Source organism: Delphinus delphis, chromosome 5 (assembly GCF_949987515.2).
Source record: "Delphinus delphis chromosome 5, mDelDel1.2, whole genome shotgun sequence".
NCBI classification, from domain to species: Eukaryota; Metazoa; Chordata; class Mammalia; order Artiodactyla; family Delphinidae; genus Delphinus; species Delphinus delphis.
Genome location: NC_082687.1, coordinates 125091100 through 125110958, shown reverse-complemented (window position 1 = coordinate 125110958; position 19859 = coordinate 125091100). Strand labels below are relative to the sequence as shown.

At 35.3% G+C, this 19859-nt stretch overlaps 1 protein-coding gene across 1 annotated transcript in view; it reads right to left on the bottom strand.

The window, feature by feature from the left end:
- Positions 1-19859, bottom strand: part of HSPA4L (heat shock protein family A (Hsp70) member 4 like) — a 49269-nt gene that overhangs the window by 9191 nt on the left and 20219 nt on the right. Inside the window, exons 7-16 of the mRNA XM_060012962.1 lie at positions 18054-18298; positions 17835-17911; positions 17047-17198; positions 16467-16573; positions 15110-15243; positions 13276-13475; positions 7393-7491; positions 5338-5475; positions 1474-1599; positions 1068-1175 (exon numbers count right to left, since the gene is read on the bottom strand). Of these exons, the coding sequence (XP_059868945.1) occupies positions 1068-1175; positions 1474-1599; positions 5338-5475; positions 7393-7491; positions 13276-13475; positions 15110-15243; positions 16467-16573; positions 17047-17198; positions 17835-17911; positions 18054-18298 (1386 nt within the window). The remainder of the gene's footprint in view (positions 1-1067; positions 1176-1473; positions 1600-5337; positions 5476-7392; positions 7492-13275; positions 13476-15109; positions 15244-16466; positions 16574-17046; positions 17199-17834; positions 17912-18053; positions 18299-19859) is intronic.

Here is a 19859-nt window from a genome sequence, read left to right as displayed (position 1 = left end):
TCTGTGTATTCACTTGCTACTCAAAGAATGGTTCAGGGACCAGCAGCATCAGAATCTCCCAGAAGCTTATTAAAAAGTGCAGAATCGGGCTTCCCTGGTGGCGCAGTGGTTGAGAGTCCGCCTGCCGATGCAGAGGACACGGGTTTGTGCCCTGGTCCGGGAAGATCCCACATGCCGCGGAGCGGCTGGGCCCGTGAGCCATGGCCGCTGAGCCTGTGCGTCCGGAGAGAGGCCACAACAGTGTGAGGCCCGTGTACCGCAAAAAAAAAAAAAAAAAAAACAGTGCAGAATCATGGGCCCAACTCGGATATACTGAACCATAATTTGCTTTTCAGTAAGGGCCCCTGGTAATTCATGTGCACATTAAAGGACTGCTATGATTCACACTAAGAAGGAAAATTTCCTGTCATCCTTCCAATCTGAACTTCTAATCTTTTAAAGCATTTTTTTTTTCTGCGTGGGGGGAGCGCTGGGTAGCAAGCAGGAGGAAAAGAGTAATAGTGGTCTTTTCTTAAAGTCAGACCACTGACCTAGTAGAAGAAGGGCAGCTGGTGGACACATCTCCTTATTTCTTTGTAAAAGGACACTGAAGAGCAGGGGTACTATTTCTGAAGTTCTTTGCTGGCCTGGTGTCCCACTAATTTCACATTAGTTATAATGTGAAAATAGGAAAGGGCAGTGTATTACTCCTCAAACTCAGAGCAGTCAAGGGGGAAAGAAGCAGAGCAAGGGTAACTCCTTTAATGGATAAGGGGTCAGGCTGACAAATCACTTATTAATGACATCTCAGAAACATATGGCTTGTATGAAAGTAATATTAACACTCTGGTCATCTGCTAAATTTTTATATCTGAGTATCATGATAGACAAATATGATTATACATTATTTAATTTCAGTTATCATGTAGCATTACTCACCTCAAATTCAGAGAACACTTCCTCTTACACATACCTGCCTTAGTAATTTCTTATATATTTATTAAACACATACACTGTGCTCTTACACCATAATTTTTAGGACAACTTAATGTTCTGTTCAACACTAACATGGACTTTAAAAAGTTTACCTTTAGTTCTTGAAGCTTATCCACATAAATCTGTTTAGCTTGGTCCTCTCCTTCTTCATAAAGCCAATTTTCTGTGTCTTCCAATATTGCAGACAGTTTTCTCAAGTCCTAGTTATACATTTAAGAGATACTGATTGAAAATGCTCTCCTTAGAAATAAAAGTCATCAAGGAAGCACAAAATGTTTTTCAAGTGTAAAAAATTATTTTTTTCTGACTTTTTATTTATAAACATCTTTCTCACCAGCCTTCTGTAATATGGAAAAATAACTAAGAACCATTCCTAAGTGTGCTCAAAAAGATTGACAACAATAACACATTTGGTACATTTATTTACATAATTCGTATTAGCATTCTCAAGTAAACATTTAAATAGTTCTCATAAAAAACTACAAAATTTAGACTTACTTCTAGAGTGATGAATTTTTCATAGACAGTGCCAAGCTTGTCCCTAAAATCATATACATATTCTTCAACAGCATTCTTCGCATCATTTCTTTCTTTCTCTAATTTGTCCTGCATTATCATCTTCCCCTATTCAAAAAGTTTCAGATTAGCTGCCATGAAAACACTAGGGAAATACAAACCAAAACTGCAATGAAATACTACTTCACACCTACTAGGATGACTATAATCGAAGAAATGGAACATAATAAGTGTTGGTGATGATTTGGAGAATTTGAAACCCTTGTACATTGCTGTTGGGAATGTAAAATACTGCAGCTTAGGAAAAAACAGTATGGTGGCTCCTAAAGAAGCTAAACAAAGATTTACAATATGGGGCTTCCCTGGTGGCATAGTGGTTGCAAGTCTGCCTGCCAATGCAGGGGACACGGGTTCAAGCCCTGGTCTGGGAAGATCCCACATGCCGTGGAGCAGCTGGGCCTGTGTGCCACAACTACTGGGCCTGTGCTCTAGAGCCCCCAAGCCACAACTACTGAGTTGTGCCACATGTGCCACATGTGCCACAACTGCTGAAGCCCGTGCACCTGGAGCCCGTGCTTCGCAGCAGGAGAAGACACTGCAGTGAGGGGCCCCCGCACCGTGGCAAGGAGTGGTTCCCCACTCACCGCAACTGGAGAAGGCCTGCGTGCAGCAACAAAGACCCAACACAGCCAAAAATAAATAATAAATAAATAAATTCTAAAAAAAAAAAATAAGAATGACACTATGACCCAGCAATTTCACTCCTAGGTATATAACCAAAAAATTGAAAGCAGGAACTCAAACAATTATTCGTATGCCAATGTTCCTGCAGCATTATTCACAATAGCCAAAAGGTGGAAATAACTCACTTGATCTGTAACAGATGAATGGATAAGTAAAATGTATATATACAAAATGGAATATTACTCTACTATAAAAAGAAATAAAGTTCTGATACATGTTACAAAGTGGATAAACCTTGAAAACATTATGCTAAGTGAAATAAGCCAGACACAAAAGGACAAATATTCTATGATTACATTTATATGAGTTATCTACCAAATTCATAGAGACAAAGTATCGATAGATTGGTTTACTGGGGATTGGGGGAAGGGAGGAATGAGAGTTATTACTTAATGGTTACAGTTTCGATTTGGGGTGATGAAAAGGTTTTGGAAAAGATAGTGGCAATGGTGGGACTCCCCTGGTGGTCCAGTGGTAAAGAATCTGCCTTAGAATGCAGGGGACACGGGTTCGATCCCTGGTCAGGGAACTAAGATCCCATGTGCCACCGCTATTGAGCTCACGTGCCTCACCTACAGCCTGCGTGCCGCAAACTACAGAGCCCATGCACCACAACTAGAGAAGAGAAAACCCACACACCACAACGAGAAAGAAGCCCATGCGCTGCAACGAAAGATCCTGCATGCCTCAACTAAGATCCTGTGTGCCGCAACTAAGACTCAATGCAGCCAAAAATAAATAAAATAAATGAATAATAAATAAATATTTAAAAAAGATAGTGGCAATGGTTATATAACTGTGAATATAATTAATGTCACTGAATTGTATGCTTAAAATGGTCAAAATGGCAAATTTCACGTTATATATATTTTACAATTTAAAAAATTAATAATACCAAAAGCCACTGAACTGTACACTTTAAATTAGTGAATTGTATGGTATGTGAATTATACCTCAATAAAAGCTTCTTTAAAAAAAAACCATAGGGCTTCCCTGGTGGCGCAGTGTTTGAGCGTCCACCTGCCGAAGCAGGGTACACGGGTTCGTGCCCCGGTCCAGGAAGATCCCACATGCCGCGAAGCCTGCGCCTCCGGAGCCTGTGCTCCGCAACGGGAGAGGCCACAACAGTGAGAGGCCCGCGTACCGCAAAAAAAACCAAAAAAAGCAAAAAAAAAAACCCCATAGACTATGTCATTGTACATATTGGTGTTCAAATCCCAGCTTTCCCACTTACTACCTTTGAAATTGCAGCGAAGTCACCTAACCTAAGCCTCAGTTTTCTTATTCTAGAGCGCTAACTTCTATCTGTCTCGTATGGCTGTTAATAAGATTGACGTAATTCACATAAAATATTTAGTACAGTGCCTGACACATAACTGGTACTGAATAAATGTTGGTTTTGGTAAGTGACACAGTACAGTGGCTGTGATCTTGAGCTTTGGAGACAGACTACCTGGCTCCAAAACAAAAGGTTACTCTTTGAACTTCGGTGATTCAGTCTACCTCTGCCTGTTTCCTCATCTATTAAATGTAGATCTCTAACAGTACTTACACTTCGTAGGTTTGAGGATTAAATAAGATATCAAAGTATTTAAAGATGTTAGCAAAAATCATATTGTCAAATCAAAAGCAAAGAAAGAATCTGAAGACTAATAAAAAACAAAATTTGTACTTTAACAAAAACATAGTATTTTAAACGTAATACTACAATGCACTGATATTTGTGAATTTAAAATAGTGAGACAGGAAATCTAAGAAAGAGTGGATATATGTATAGGTATAACTGATTCACTTTGCTGTACAGCAGAAACTAACACAACATTGTAAAGTAACTATATTCCAATTTGAAAAAAAAATAGTGAGACATGGACTTCCCTGGTGGCACAGTGGTTAAGAATCCACCTGCCAATGCAGGGGACACAGGTTCAATCCCTGTTCTGGGAAGATCTCACATGCCCCAGAGCAACTAAGCCCGTACGCCACAACTACTGAGCCTGTGCTCCAGAGCCTGCGAGCCACAACTACTGAGCCCGCATGCTGCAACTAGTGAAGCCCGTACACCTAGAGCCCATGCTCCACAACGAGAAGCCACCGCTTTGAGAAGCCCGCGCACTGCAATGAAGAGTAGCCCCCGCTCACCACAGCAACAAAGACCCAACACAGCCAAAAATAAATAAATAAAATAATTTTATTTTAAAATTTAAAAAATAGTGAGCCATTTAAAAATTTAAGAAAAAATCTTATACACAAAATTTATCATTAGCTGCACTTCCCCACAATTCATTCCTTTGAGAAAATTAGTCTCAAATCATACAAATTCAGAATTATTCAGGATTATCTCAGAATTATTTCTAGAGATAGAAATGCTTCACATAAAGTGTAGCCTTTACTAACTAATGAATAGGTGATATACTTAGGTACTAGAAAGAGCAGCATTGTAAAGTCAAAAATCTCTTTAGGAAATTCCCAGAATAACATGCAGCAAGTGGAGAATATGTGGCACTTCAAAGAAAACTGACCTTCTTTAATGCCAGTCAAGCCTGTAGAAATTAGTAACTACCACTTAAGTGTAAATTTTAATATAAAAAAATTACTTTTACACACAACTATTGGTAAAGAAACCAAACTCTTTTCCTCAAGAGACTGTAAAATGAAGCATGTAAATACGTAAAGAAAATTTCAAGAATGACAACAGATTCTAAAAAGTATTAAATGGAAGTCAGAAAACATTCTGAATTGAACGTTAATCTTTAAGGACAACACATTAGAAGAGGGGAGCTGGTAATACTTTCCTATACAATGTCTGCTGGGTGTGCTACTGTTAAGACATAATAAAAGGGGGTAAGAATTACTAGTATTGGAAAGGCCTTTCTCTATAGTGGAGACAATCCATGTTTTTCATGTAACTAAGGTGAAAGTTACACTGTACATGACACAAATACAGCTCAGCATTTTGTCCAAAATAAAATAGTTCAATAATCTATTTAATAATTCCTTATGAGTTATAGCCTACTTCCACAAATTTGACGGATAATCATTTACTTCTACAAAAATTTCAGAACACGCTACCACCTATTTCAACATCAATTCTGATTTATATACCTCATTTTCAATGTAGATGTTGAGAAGATCTTGGCCCAATTGCCTACACAGGCTACTCTGGATAGGTAGATCAATACTCTTGATTCTTCCTTTTTTAATGGTCTGGTTTAATCGCTCTTGTTTATCTGAGGGTACAGACTGCAAAAGAAATGCAAGAAAAGTATAAATTTCTAAAACTAGCTTAAAAATATATTTAAGAGACTGATTTCTGATGAAACAAAGTAAAATCAAACAAAACTATTATCATCTACTATACTTTAATTAAAAACATTATTTTACTATTGATAGTATTTTACACCCTGTATACACTAAATATTGTGCTGGAAATGCAAATTAAAACCACAATGAGGGCTTCCCTGGTGGCACAGTGGTTAAGAATCCGCCTGCCAATGCAGGGGACATGGGTTCGAGCCCCGGTCCGAGAAGATCCCACATGCAGTGGAGCAACTAAGCCCGTGCACCACAACTACTGAGCCTGCACTCTAGAGCCCGCATGCCACAACTACTGAAGCCCGCATGCCTAGAGCCCGTGCTCCGCAACAAGAGAAGCCACCACAATGAGAAGCCCGCGCACCGCAACGAAGACCCAACCCAGCCAAAAATAAATAAAATAAAAACCACAATGAGGTGCCATTTCATACCCACTAGGATGACTATAATAAAAAAAAAAAAAGAGGAAGAGTTGGTGAGGATATAGAGAAATGGAAACCCTCATACATTTTTGACAACATAGTAAAATATTGCAGCCATTTTGGAAAACAGTTGGGCAGTTCCTCAAATTGTTAAACACACAGATACCATATGACCCAGCAATTCCATTCCTAGGTACACGCCCAAGAAAAATGAAAATATCCATCCACACAAAACCTGTATATGTTCATAATAGCATTATTCGTAATAGTCAAAAAGTAGAAACAATCTAAGTGTCCATCAGCTGATGAATGAATACATGTGGTATGCATCCGTATGATACATTACTCAGCCATAAAAGGGAATGAAGTACTGATATATCCTACAACCTGGATGAACCCTGAAAACACGCTTAGTGAAAGAAGGCAGTCATTAAAGGACTACATATTGTATGACTGTTTTTATATGAAATGTCCAGAACAGGCAAGTCAATGAGACAAAAAGACTAGTGGGTGCCTAGAGCTGGCAAGGGGAGGGTTGGGAGGAAAATAAAGAGTTACTGCTAATGGGTACAGGGCTTCTTTTTGGAGTGATGAAAACGTAAAATTGTGATAATGATTGCATAACTCTGTGAGTATATTAAAAACCTTTGAATTGTACTTTTAAATGGGAGAATTGCATGGTATGTAAATTATATCTCAATAGAGCTGTTGAATAATTAAAGGCAAACATATTGAATAAAATAAAAAAATTAGAAAAATTAGTTTCAGGTTTTATATTACTTGAGCAACTAGGATTTATAACTGAATCTTTATAGCCTTTGGAAAAAATCTATACAGCTAACCATCACAGATTAAATTCTGCTCAGGTTAGAAAAATCTGTCAAAGATGATAGTTTAGAGCTGTAGCCACATTCATCGGGGTGACTGGGGCAGGGTGTTTCTCCCTTCTCTTCTATCAGCAATCATTTTCTTAATAAAATAATGACTCTTAATAAGAGAGTCATTTATCCTTTAAAATTTTACTTCCAAAATATTATTTTGCACAAAAAAACAGCTTTATGACATGCAGCAAAATGCTTAGAGTGGTTAATATTCAGATGCAGCATTATTGCTAATTTAAGTTTTCTTCATTTGTCCTATTCTGGTTTCTATTTTCTGAGATTACATGATTTTTAGTGAGGAAAAAAAAAGTAATGAAAAACATCTTTTTTCCCCGCCAAAAAAATAATTTTACTCATATTAGAGTTCATTCTTTTAAAAATCTTCTATAGTGAGTCACTGAAGTGTATTTATTCTGGTTATATGCTTTCATAATACGAAATTTAAAACACCAGGTGTATTAAAAGCATGCATTACACAGCAAATGTATTAACTCAAAATATCAATCTCAAAAAGACACAACCACAGTAATAGTATAACAAACCTTTGTTTTGGTTCCTGTATGATCAATTTCTTCTTCTGGAGTGTGTTCAGCATGACATTTTTGATGACCCTCTTCTTCCTGGTCAACCTGCATTTTATCCTGCAAAGAAAATATGTAATTGACAATATCTGTAGTCTTTTTCTTTCTTTCTTTCTTCTATTTGTTTGGTAATGAACAGCATCTTAGAGTTCAAGCCTGTTTTCAAATATGTGAACACAGTGAAGTAGAAGCTGTTTTTGAGAGTAACTATAAATAACTATATTAACAGGTAGTAAGTAAAATGAAAAGATCTATTTGATGCTATATGAATAAATCTTGTTTCATTTACCTGTGGCCAAATAACTGCAAAATAAATGGAAAATTGTTCTCAAGTCAAATTCACAAACGAAGATTCACAAAAAAAGAGAACATTAAACTTGACATGAAAAATGTTTATAAAGAACTTAATGTGGGAAAATAAAGAGAAAAAGATACAAAATTTAAGTATTAACATAAATTCAATTACATTTTTTAAATGTAGGAAAATACTCAAACGAAATGTATCGAAACTGTCTAAGTAGATGTCTCTGAATTATTACAATTTAAACTTTTAATATTTTTCTTAATGTCTAAAAGACAAACTTTCAACCCATAAGATTGCCAAGATGGACTCTCCGCTTGGCAAACAATCACAAGTATTAAGTTTTTCTGGTCTTTCTTAATCTTACCCACCACCATCCTCCTAAAAAGGAGAAAGCTTGGAATTCAGGAATCAGGATAATTTAGGTCTTCATATATATATATATATATATATATATATATATATATATATATATATATATATATATATAGTTAAGTATACAAATAATGTCCAGAAGGCTATCTTGAATAAATGCTTATTTGTGCCAAAGAGAAAAACAAGTTAGAAGATAATTTACACCACTGTTCTTCGTAATTAAAAGGTCAGCTACTGAAATTCCACCCCCCATCCTCCCTGCCCTACCACCTTCCAACTCTACAATTTTCCCAACCCTATGATGGAAAAGCAGTGGAAAATGTGTTATAGTGGTGAGTTGTGGTAATGCAGAAAGACACAAATACATTAATAACTCTATTTCATGTAATACTAAGAAAACAATGCTGCCAATTAAGGCCAAAATACTTTATCACTTGGCATTTTTATTTTATACTTATTGAAAAAGCTCTTCTATTGTGTATATATTCATATCTCTAAAAGAAATAAACCAAATAATATGGTTAAGGTATTTCTAAAACGACTCCACATTAAGAATCCAACTCTTCTAAATCACTTACGTTGTTGATGTCTGAATTTTTTTACACAATATTGTTCTCTGTGCCATCAAGAGCATTAGTGACCCAGCCATTTGTTTAAAAATTGCTCCTGTATGGTCTCTAATGTTTTTTTATAAGCCACTGACACATCTTCTACAAGTTTTTTTTTTTTTTTTGGCCGCGCCATGTGGCAGGCGGGACATTAGTTCCCCGACCAGGGATTGAACCCGTGCCCCCTGCAGTGGAGTCTTAACCACTGGACCGCCAAAGGAAGTCCCCTATTCTACAAGTTTTATGATGTTTTTTTCTCTGTCTTACCAGAAGGAGTCAATAGATTATTTTCGGACAACAACCAGGACTGATATTCCTTCCTTGAATGGTCCTTAAGTTGTTTAATGTCAAGGGGTTGCAATTGCCTACTCATGCCATTAGGAATAACAACCAAGTTCACACATGTACAGATGATGAGAACGTCTCATGATTACTGCCATAGGCAACAGTGAATATAAGATATTATCATTTGCATGACCCATCCCAATTTCAGATATATTAAGTGGAAAACTGTACATCTTACAATTGATATGAGAGTAATTTGTTAGTCTTTTAAAATAATTTTAAGAAGGTTCATAGGAATATTATCACTAGTGGGTAAGTTAATGGACGTGCCTCTAGGCTGGCTTCTCTAATTGATTTTAAACTCCACGAGGGCTGAGACTGTCTTTCTATTCACTGCTATATCCAAACACACAATTTAGATACTTCTAGTTATTTGCTGAATAAATGAAAAAGCACTTAAGAATAAAATCCAGAATAATTATCTAATCTGTCCCTTGATCTACCTTCTCAATTTCTTTTTTTTTTGTCACTCTCCCCTTTTCTGTATTTTATATTATCAGCTACCTTAGTATCTGTAACAATAAAAAAGGATATCCTGCCATCAGGGCCTTTGTTATTCTCTCTGTCTGGACAACTACCTACCTGATCCTTACTCTCAAACTGCCTTTTCATCTTTCAGGCTAGCGTTCCTTTTCCTTCCTCACAGGTGGCTTTCCTCATCACTTAATTTCCACTATGCATCCCCTGCTTTTAATTTCCTTTATATTTATATGGTATCTTGTTGCTTCTAGCCTATCCTCTTCCATTAGAATGTAAGTTACAGATGGGTGGGGACCTTCTTTATCTTGCTTATTACCACTGTATCCTCAGTGCCTGGAACAGAACCTGGTACATATAAGTAATCAGATGTTTTGAATTAAAAAATAGAAAGATAAACAACCCAAATTGTCAACAACTGGGGAATAAATTGTGGTACATTAGTACGATAGTCTCTTTGATCCTTCACTGTGCCATGAAGCCTAAGTTGTAATACCTTCCTAATATGTCCAGATATTAATAAATACCTAGAAGAAAAGTGTCCATTTTCTGAGATATCCTTATACTATATTGAAGAAAAGTTGGCAATCTATGTTATGGTTTTTCAGGAAAATCGAAGCCATCTTAATTTTTAATGAAAAAATGAGGCCCATAAAATAATCTCTCATAAATTGACTCTCATGCAAAGAAAGACAAAAACAAAGAACTCCTACTGTTGCTCACTGATATATGTCTGGGTTTCATCGACCTAAGAGCCAGCAATGTCAGCAAATAGGGAACAGTAAAAAAGAACTTATTATCTTCTTACCTTCTGCTGTAAAGCTTAAAACAATTAGCTTCCAGAGTCTACTTTGAATTTGTTCACATTTTGGGAGCAGGTAAGGGAGAGACTGCTTTATAATGGTATTTAAGCCTTAAGCTTTTTTTTTTTTTTTTTTTTTTTTGCGGTACGCGGGCCTCTCACTGTTGTGGCCTCTCCCGTTGTGGAGCACAGGCTCCGGACGCACAGGCTCAGTGGCCATGGCTCACGGGCCCAGCCGCTCCATGGCATGTAGGATCTTCCCGGACCGGGGCATGAACCCGTGTCCCCTGCATTGGCAGGCGGACTCTCAACCACTGTGCCACCAGGGAAGCCCAAGCCTTAAGCTTTTAAACTTCTGGATACAGAATTAAAGAGAAAAGTCCTAGAGAGAACCATTAAGCAATACAGTACACAGGATGTTTTCTACACAGTAGGGTACTCAACATCACCCCTTATGTTAAAAGCAATGACAAGGAAATAATTTACGTTATTAGCAAGAATAAGGAAATAAACTACAATTTATTCAACACCTATTGTATCAGCTAAGGTAGGGATTTAAAAGGAGATTAATATATGTGAATGTGCTCACCAACAATGCTAAGTATATGATCCATAATGTTAGTTACCTTTTTTTTGGCTCTTGATTATATAAATTATAAAAGAAATAGGAACATCTCACTTAAGAAGAAGAAATACCTTATATGGGACACCAACTACCTGGGTTCTAGTAAGCCGAAAACACTCTTGTAAGCAAATCAATCTATGAATGGCCAAAGCAGATGTTATAAATTCATACATTTTATTCACAAGTGAGTTTTTTAAGTCCACATTCAAGAGATCATACTAAAGAACTGGCTAACTGGATTTCAAGCCCACAGACAAATAGAAGCAGCAAATAAGAAATGCCAGGAGAGGTAGAAAATGGGTGCCATACTCTCCTTGTTTTTAGTGCCCAGGATTCACTAACATTACACAGAGAAAACTAAAGGTCTAAGACATTACACAGAGACTTTGAAGAAAAAGAGGTGAAGAAAGTGAAACAGCTTTTAAAGAACTCACTCTAAAAGGCCCTGCTGGTGGGAATGTAAATTGATACAGCCACTATGGAGAACAGTATGGAGGTTCCTTAAAAAACTACAAACAGAACTACCATACGACCCAGCAATCCCACTACTGGGCATATACCCTGAGAAAACCATAATTCAGAAAGAGTCATGTACCACAATGTTCATTGCAGCTCTATTTACAATAGCCAGGACATGGAAGTAACCTAAGTGTCCATTGACAGATGAATGGATAAAGAAGATGTGGCACATATATACAATGGAATATTACTCAGCCATAAAAAGAAATGAAATTGAGTTATCTGTAGTGAGGTGGATGGACCTAGAGTCTGCCATACAGAGTGAAGTAAGTCAGAAGGAGGAAAACAAATACCATGTGCTAAGAAATATATAAGGAATCTTAGAAAAAAAAGGTTCTGAAGAACTGAGGGGCAGGACAGGAATAAAGATGCAGATGTAGAGAATGGACTTGAGCACAGGGGGAGGGGGAAGGGTAAGCTGGGACAAAGTGAGAGAGTGGCATGGACATATATACACTACCAAATGTAAGGTAGATAGCTAGTGGGAAGCAGCCGCATAGCACAGGGAGATCAGCTCGGTGCTTTGTGACCACCTAGAGGGGTGGGATAGGGAGATGCAAGAGGGAGGAGATGGGGGATATATGTATATGTATAGCTGATTCACTTTGTTATAAAGCAGAAACTAACACACCATTGTAAAGCAATTATACTCCAATAAAGATGTTAAAATAAAAGGCATACAGAATGCTTTCAATTTTAGCAAAAAAAAAAAAAAATATTAAATGGATTAAATGTCTGCCATACATTGTTGTGAACTACAATTAGGAAAATTAACTTTTCACCTATTACTCTTATGTTTATTTATGAAACATTGTATCTTCACTAACATATTAGGACAGTATTTCCTTCTCCTCAATTCAAGGAAGGGAGGATATAATAGGAAAATAACACACGGGAAGAAGAATGAAAGAAAATGCCATGGTCCTTAAATGAAGTACTTTAAGGAGTAGTGGTAGAATTCTGATCAATCTGGAAGAAAAGATTTTATAGTAGCTGTTAGTACAAACAGACAAAAAGACAACTTTCACAAAAGGGAGAAACTGTCTTGAAATTTAAAATCTTAAAATCCATTCTTAACATGCAGAAATATATGAAAAATCTAGGGCAGACCTCCAATTATGATTTGAAAAAAATCCAACAAAAGCCATTAAAAATAACTTACAAATAGTATACATAAAAAGACGAAAACTTTATGTAATGGAATATAATAACTTTCTCCTAAGATTCCTTCATTCACAGTATGCCAAGAGTAAATACAATGTTAGAGTCATATAACTCTTTCATAAAGAAACTGTCAAAAATCTGTTTTAATGTTACTGAATGTACAGCACATTCTTCTGCTCAACTGCCACAGATATCTCCTAACTAAGCTCTGAAAATTTCTTTATTAAGCATGTATTCTCAATCTAAAAACACATATGTATACAGTTCAGAATTTATCATTCTGAATTGGATTTATGTGTAAGCTAAAAAGCTAGCTATAATAAATGTTTTTAATAGAAATAAAGAATTTAGGAACAATGACTCCAGACACACATATGCATATTTTCCATATAATGCTATGAAATACACAAACCTCCGAAAAGCATGTTACAATGTGAAAAGATGTAGAGCATTTAAAATAGAATTATTCTTTAATGATTTTATTTTTAAAAGTTTATATACTTATTCCTATAGCAGAACTTCAGAGCAAAACCTCAGATATTAATATTTTCAACTATTAAAAGTACCAGGTAGAATTAAGATACTGCATATATTAGAGGAACCTTTTTGAAACAGAATTTCTACATACCACATCATCTTTGCTTTCATTCTTAAAAGAAGTTTCTGTCTCCATAGGAACATCACTGTGATCCCCTTCTATATTCTGCTTCTCAATTACTGATGCACTAGCCACACTGAAGATTCCATGGATGTTAATACGAACTTTAACCTTAACTTTGGAACTATCACCATCAGACTGTGGGAAAACATTCTGAATAGTGAAGCTCCCTTAAGGAAAAAAGAGCTTTGATCAGTACATAGGCCTCAGATTAACTCATTCAATTCATTCATTCAATAGTTTTACTATGATCTTTCAGATGCTGGCAAAAGAAAATCATAAATTATCATATGCTGATTAATTTCTGTGGGACATGCATTTCCCCCAGATTACCTTTTTAATATACTAATAAACCTGGTATAAACACTCAGACAGGTTAAGCAACCTGCCCAAAATCATCAACAACAGGAAAAAGGAGAGTTGGGATCTTAACCAAGGACAATCTGACTGAAGGCAATATCACTTTTAAGTTTTACAATGTTGCTACACTAAAACCAAAATAACAAAACACAATTTCTGAGTTTGAAAACCAAACAGATATTACCTTTTTGCTATAAACTTTGCAAATCATAATCATCTTGGTAATTCATAAATAAAGCAATTTAAAATTTTTTCTGGATTTTTCCTATAGCAAAATTGCTAAGTTATCCAATCACTACTACCTACTGAGGTCACTTTAATTTTTCACTTTAAGAAATCTGATGTTTTATTTTTCAGAAAAAAAAAATCTCAAATATATAATGTTATCCATAGTAAAGAGACACTACCAGGCAGAAAAACTGTATATAAAAAATCTGGCTGACCTATATTAGAGGTTGAATTATGACCTCCCTCTGGCCCCAATTCATATATTGAAGCCCTACTCTCCAGTAACCTCAGAAGATGACCTTATTTGGAGATAGGGTCTTTACAGGTAATCAAGTTAAAGTGAAGTCATCAGGTGGGTTCTAATCAAATGACTTGGCGTCCTTATTTGGAGACAGATACATACACAGGAGAACGTCATGTGAACATGAAGAGAGCCATTTATGAACCAAGAACAAACACCTGGAATGGATCCTTCCCCCACAGCCCTAAGAAGGAACCAATCCTGCCAACAACTTAATTTTGAACTTCTAGACTCCAGAACTGTGAGATGATAAATTTCTATTGTTGAAACCACCTAGTTTGTGGTACTTTGTTCCCGAAGCCCTTGAAAACTAATACCATTTTCAATAATGTACTTCTACTGCTTTAAATAATGTACATGAAAAATTAATATTGTCTCCTTTTTTAGTCTATCAATAAAAGTAGCACATATAGAAAATTTTTTAATTTAATATTCCTTTTCTTTTAAATGATGTAAATCATACTTTGTTTTATATCTTCTAAAAGATTACTCAGCTAAAATAGATATTACAGTCTCCTATTTCCACTTTTGTATTAATCTAATGATTAACTGGCTTCTAGTTGTTGCCAGTGAACGTAAGTTTAAAATCAGAATATGTAGTCTGGCAGCACAATTTCAGTTTACCGATTAAAGAGTTCTTCCATTAAAAAATAACCCTCACCCAAACTTTTCAGGTCAATTACAGAGCATTTTAAATATACATTTCAAAATGAATTAAAAAGATTCAAACTTGCTGTTATTCCAGAAATAAACTCTGAGCACTAAAAAGTGCACATTTAGAAAAAAGTATGATTATTTTTCTTTAAAAATCCAGTGCTGGCTTAGCTGAAATGTTACTTTGTTTCCTTGATTCAAATATTAACATATTTGTAAGAGGCTAAAATTTATGAAAAAAAAGTTTTGGAGTTCTCTTACCAATTCTTGGATCTGGATAAGGCACTTCATGTAAATTAGTATAAAATGCTTCTAGTTCAAATGGTTCTTTCTTGTGGAAAGTAATGACTTTTGAGAATGGGGCAGGATGGTTCTTACAGAATACTTCACATTCCCTAAAATGGAGCGGGAAAACAGTTTAAAATAAATAGAAAGTTGCCTATGAACCTAATTACAGAATCCATCTCATTTTTAATTCATGATAAGCAGCAATTTTAAAGGCCTCTGTGCACAAATTTTAAGAAAAAGCATTACTGGTTTTGCTATAAATAAACATGCCTTTTGACAGGTTTAGGGCTCAAAGTTCTAGAACGTTTGACATAGTAACAGACAATTCTATCCTACTGAGAAAAATTATCTGAGAATAGGTATATTTTGTTTGTTTGTTTGTTTGTTTGTTTTGGCGGTACGTGGGCCTCTCACTGTTGTGGCCTCTCCCGTTGCGAAGCAGAGGCTCCGGACGTGCAGGCTCATCGGCCATGGCTCACGGGCCCAGCCGCTCCGCGGTATGTGGGATCTTCCCGGACCAGGGCACGAACCCGTGTTCCCTGCATCGGCAGGCAGACTCTCAACCACTGCACCACCAGGGAAGCCCTGAGAATAGGTATATTTTAAGGCAATATATAAGGATGTTTTTGCTCACATCTGAGGACCAAATTCTATCGATATTTTTGAAATTTGTGCAAAAATTTCAATTTCTTGGGGGTGCAGATGTATAGAACACAGAACAAAATCTTAAAAGCAACTTCAAAACCTAAATACAGGTTTATTTTATTATACCAACTACACTTCTGAAAAGCAGTCAAATATAATATTTGAAATACAGATTTTTATTTTAGTAGGAAAGTAAACAATTTATATCCTGGGCAGTTCATGGAAAAGGAAATGTTAATGTCAAAGCAAGAAAAGACTTGCAGCTCACAACAGTCAGAAATGCAAATTTAATAATAAAGTACGATTTAAAAGTGATGCTTTTATTTGGATATTCAAAGAAAATGACTGGATAGATATATACCCAGCTGTTAACAATAGTTAGTTACCTCAATAAAATGGGCTAAGGGAGTTGGGATATGGCAAATGCAAATTTTTAAGTTTTTATATTTCTATACTGTGATTTTTATTTGAAAATAGAATGTTTTACTTTTGTAATAAAATACTAATTAAAAAATATGCCATAATGGTTTACAGATAATATATCATTTTCATATTCTCCTTGTTTCTAAGATAGTATTCTAAAGTGTTTGACAAGTTTAAGAAGTATAAATTCCTCTAATTTAGAATAGTAGGTTCAATTGATTATTTATGACAAGCTCTAACCAAGGCTTTAGAAGTAACTTACCCAGTCCCATCTTCAAAAGAGGTCTTCCAACTTAATGTGATTGAATAGGGAACAAGGTCTGTTATGGAAAATTCACGCACTTTAAATGCTGGTGAGAGAATCGCACACTGAAAATAAGATGTATACCATATTTAAATCAACAAACACCAAACATATCCTAGGTTACCATGATTGAACTGCTTAATAAAGTTCTTATAATAAAATAGTTACATTTTAAAAATTTCTGGGTTTTTGGTAATAACTAGTTAAAATTTTAAAGTGTCAGAGCACTCTTTCTGTGACTTTACAAAAACTGATGTAAAATATGTTTAAATCTCAAAAAAAGAATTTTAAATAGGAATAATTATAAGAATTAATAAAACAAATGCTTTTTCGGTATAATTACAGACATACTGTCCTATGATAGTTTAAAGACAAATGGGACAGACACAACCCTTATATTTTAGGAATAATTTCAATTTAATTTTAGCTTATTGATAACTGGTTGGACAAGATAATATTAAAAAGTTCTTTGAGGCCTATCACCATATTTCTGGCAAAATATACATTCTAAAATTAAAAAAAAGACTAATAATCATACCTGTAATGCACACCCTCTTGCAACAGCTTCATCAGCATTTAATGTGGTACTTATGTCTTTAAGAAAGAATTTAGTGATTTGTTCCTTCACAGCAGGAATTCGTGTTGCTCCCCCTACAATTTCTATACTACTTATGTCTTCACATTGTAAGTCTGGAAAATGAAAGGTTTAATTGAGAAAAATAAGACAGTCTTTATAAAAATGTGAACAGTAGACCCCAGAAAGTACTTTTTTAAAAAAATGTATTTTTTTATTTGCTCAAAATGAGGTAAAATGGAAAGAAGTTAAAAATAAATTTTGGAAAAAAGCAAAATTTAATAGATATTAATTATCTACTTATCAGGCACTGTACTTGGTCTAGATGATGCAGTGACCACAAGAACAGACATGCACCTCATGGACTTCAGAGTCCTTCAGTTTTAACTTCCACCTCACAAATTGCCACAGAAGGTAATTTTAATTGATTACAAAAAACTCTAACAAAAAGCAGTCATGTCCTCATTTCAACTTTCAATCAATCTTTAAAATCTTACATATAGACATCTTCAAATATAACTAGCATTAGTTTTATGATGTAAACAATATGAGTCAGAAGGAGTTCTCATAAACTTTGATTTCTAGTGGCCCTGCTCTTATGAATAAACAATGAGTTATAATCTCCTTCTCTAAAACAAGAAATATAAGTCTTCAAAAAGCACATGAATTTTTTATTGTTTTTACCATTTTCTACCCCATTCAAGTAACACCATGGTACAGTTTTGATGGTTAGTTCAGTAACTTCCACTTACTAGCTTGTTCCATTACTGCTTTTAATGGTGGGTCAACTCTGGCTAAGAGGGAAGCACATAATTGTTCAAACTGAGCCCTATGGGAAAATGAAATAAAATTCATTATTTGGGGATATAAAAATTGAGCATATCTTCTAAAATAACAGAACGAAGAAAAATCAGACATGAACTAAACATAAAATAAGGAAACATTTTTCAAACTGAAAGCATGCATGGTACCTGTTCATTTTACTAGAAACATCAAGGTCATTGATGAAACACTCAATGTTCAGTGGAAGGTCTGATGCATTTGCACTCATTAGCTTCTTTAGTTTTTCACATTCCTGATATAAGCGCAACAAGGCCCGAGAGTTTTCTTTTACATTTATCTTATATTTTGTCTTGAACTCATCACAGAAGTAGTCTACTAAAACCTCATCAAAGTTCCTGCCACCCAAATATGGATCAAAGGTAGTAGCCAAGACCTGTTTAATTGAAAAACCAGAACTGAATTTTCAGAAATACTAGATGTTTTCAGCACCCCCTCCAAAATACCTTTTAAAATTAAAATCAAAACCAAAGAACTTGACAAAAATCACAGGGGTACCAAATTTGGAACCAGTTATATTAATTATTACTTACATTTAGCCAACATATCTAACCACTCTGAATTATCTGCTTTAAGTTATAGATCTATATACCTACGTGAAAGAATAATTCTAATTCTGAAATAACTGAGTTACAATGACTAAAACTTCATTATCTCACAACCCATGGTTCTATAACAACACTGAACAGGTGGGCCAAAAACCAAGTTTAAGAGAGCAAAGAAAGGGTCCTAAGTAAGTAACCAAAAACAAAACAGCCAAGAAGAGCCAATCCAAAGATTAAATCTAAAATATTGTAATTGGTCAACTTACAAATCAGGAATTAGTGCCCCCATCCCTCATAAATATGTAGAAGGAACAAAAAAGCACGCGAGGGAACAAAAAAGAAAACAAAAAAAATGAAGAGGAGAGACAAAAATTTAATAAGCTTGTTGAGCAATAGGCCCCAGTTAGCAGTCGAGTGGAAAAGGAATAGACGAGTCACAGCACTTCAACGATATAGTTCTTGAAAACAGGACCAAGACATCTAGTCTCTCTCCCTGAGGTAGAGGGCAAAAATAACTACTTATAATAGTCATGACTAAAAAAGTAGAATCCCACTGTTGGTGTGGTTCATCAACTTCTTTTTCACAAGGATGGGTGGTGGAATAGTGGTAAACATCACAGTAGGATGTGAGCACAGACTGATTGGGATGTTATCCCAGATTAGCACGAAGAATCCATGGACAGACTTCTCATGAGGTCCAGTATTACCCAAAATTAGATGTAAAATTGTGTAGGTATGTGACTAGTGCAAATGTGCATCATTCTGAGAGAAGGGCCATAGCTTTTATCAAACTTCCAAAGGGGCCTGTGATCTAAAAAATTATAGCTCTATACTCTAGGGTATTCACTAAAAAGGAAGAAAGGAAAATGTTCTTTTTTAATTAAGTTAAAATTCAACACTAAATACCAAGGATTAAATCAATTTGCAAGAAACTATTCTACATTCACTATGAGTCATTTCCCTTTAATTTTCTGATTACAAGGATGTTAACATAGTACTATAAATGGCAAGACGAAAGGCTCTAAAAGGTGCTGGATAACCCAAAGCATTTACTCTTCTGAGCTAATCTATACATGTGTGTAATGGGGGGAGAGAGAGAGTGTGTGTTAAGTCTGGGTAAGATAATCAATGTAGAAATGAATACAAAACCAAACAAAGGCTGTAAGAAGATAAGCATATAGAGGTAAATAATACCACACTGTAGAAAATTTTGATTAGGACTCCAGGATAGAAAGGTTTCTAAAGACAATGGGAATCATTTTAGAAATGTTTCCTATGTACATTTATAAATATGTAATTTATGCTCCCTGATAGGTGACTGAAAACCTCAACAATAGTAAAAATAGCTAACACATAATATCTGCTATATGGCATTCCAAGCATCTTATAATC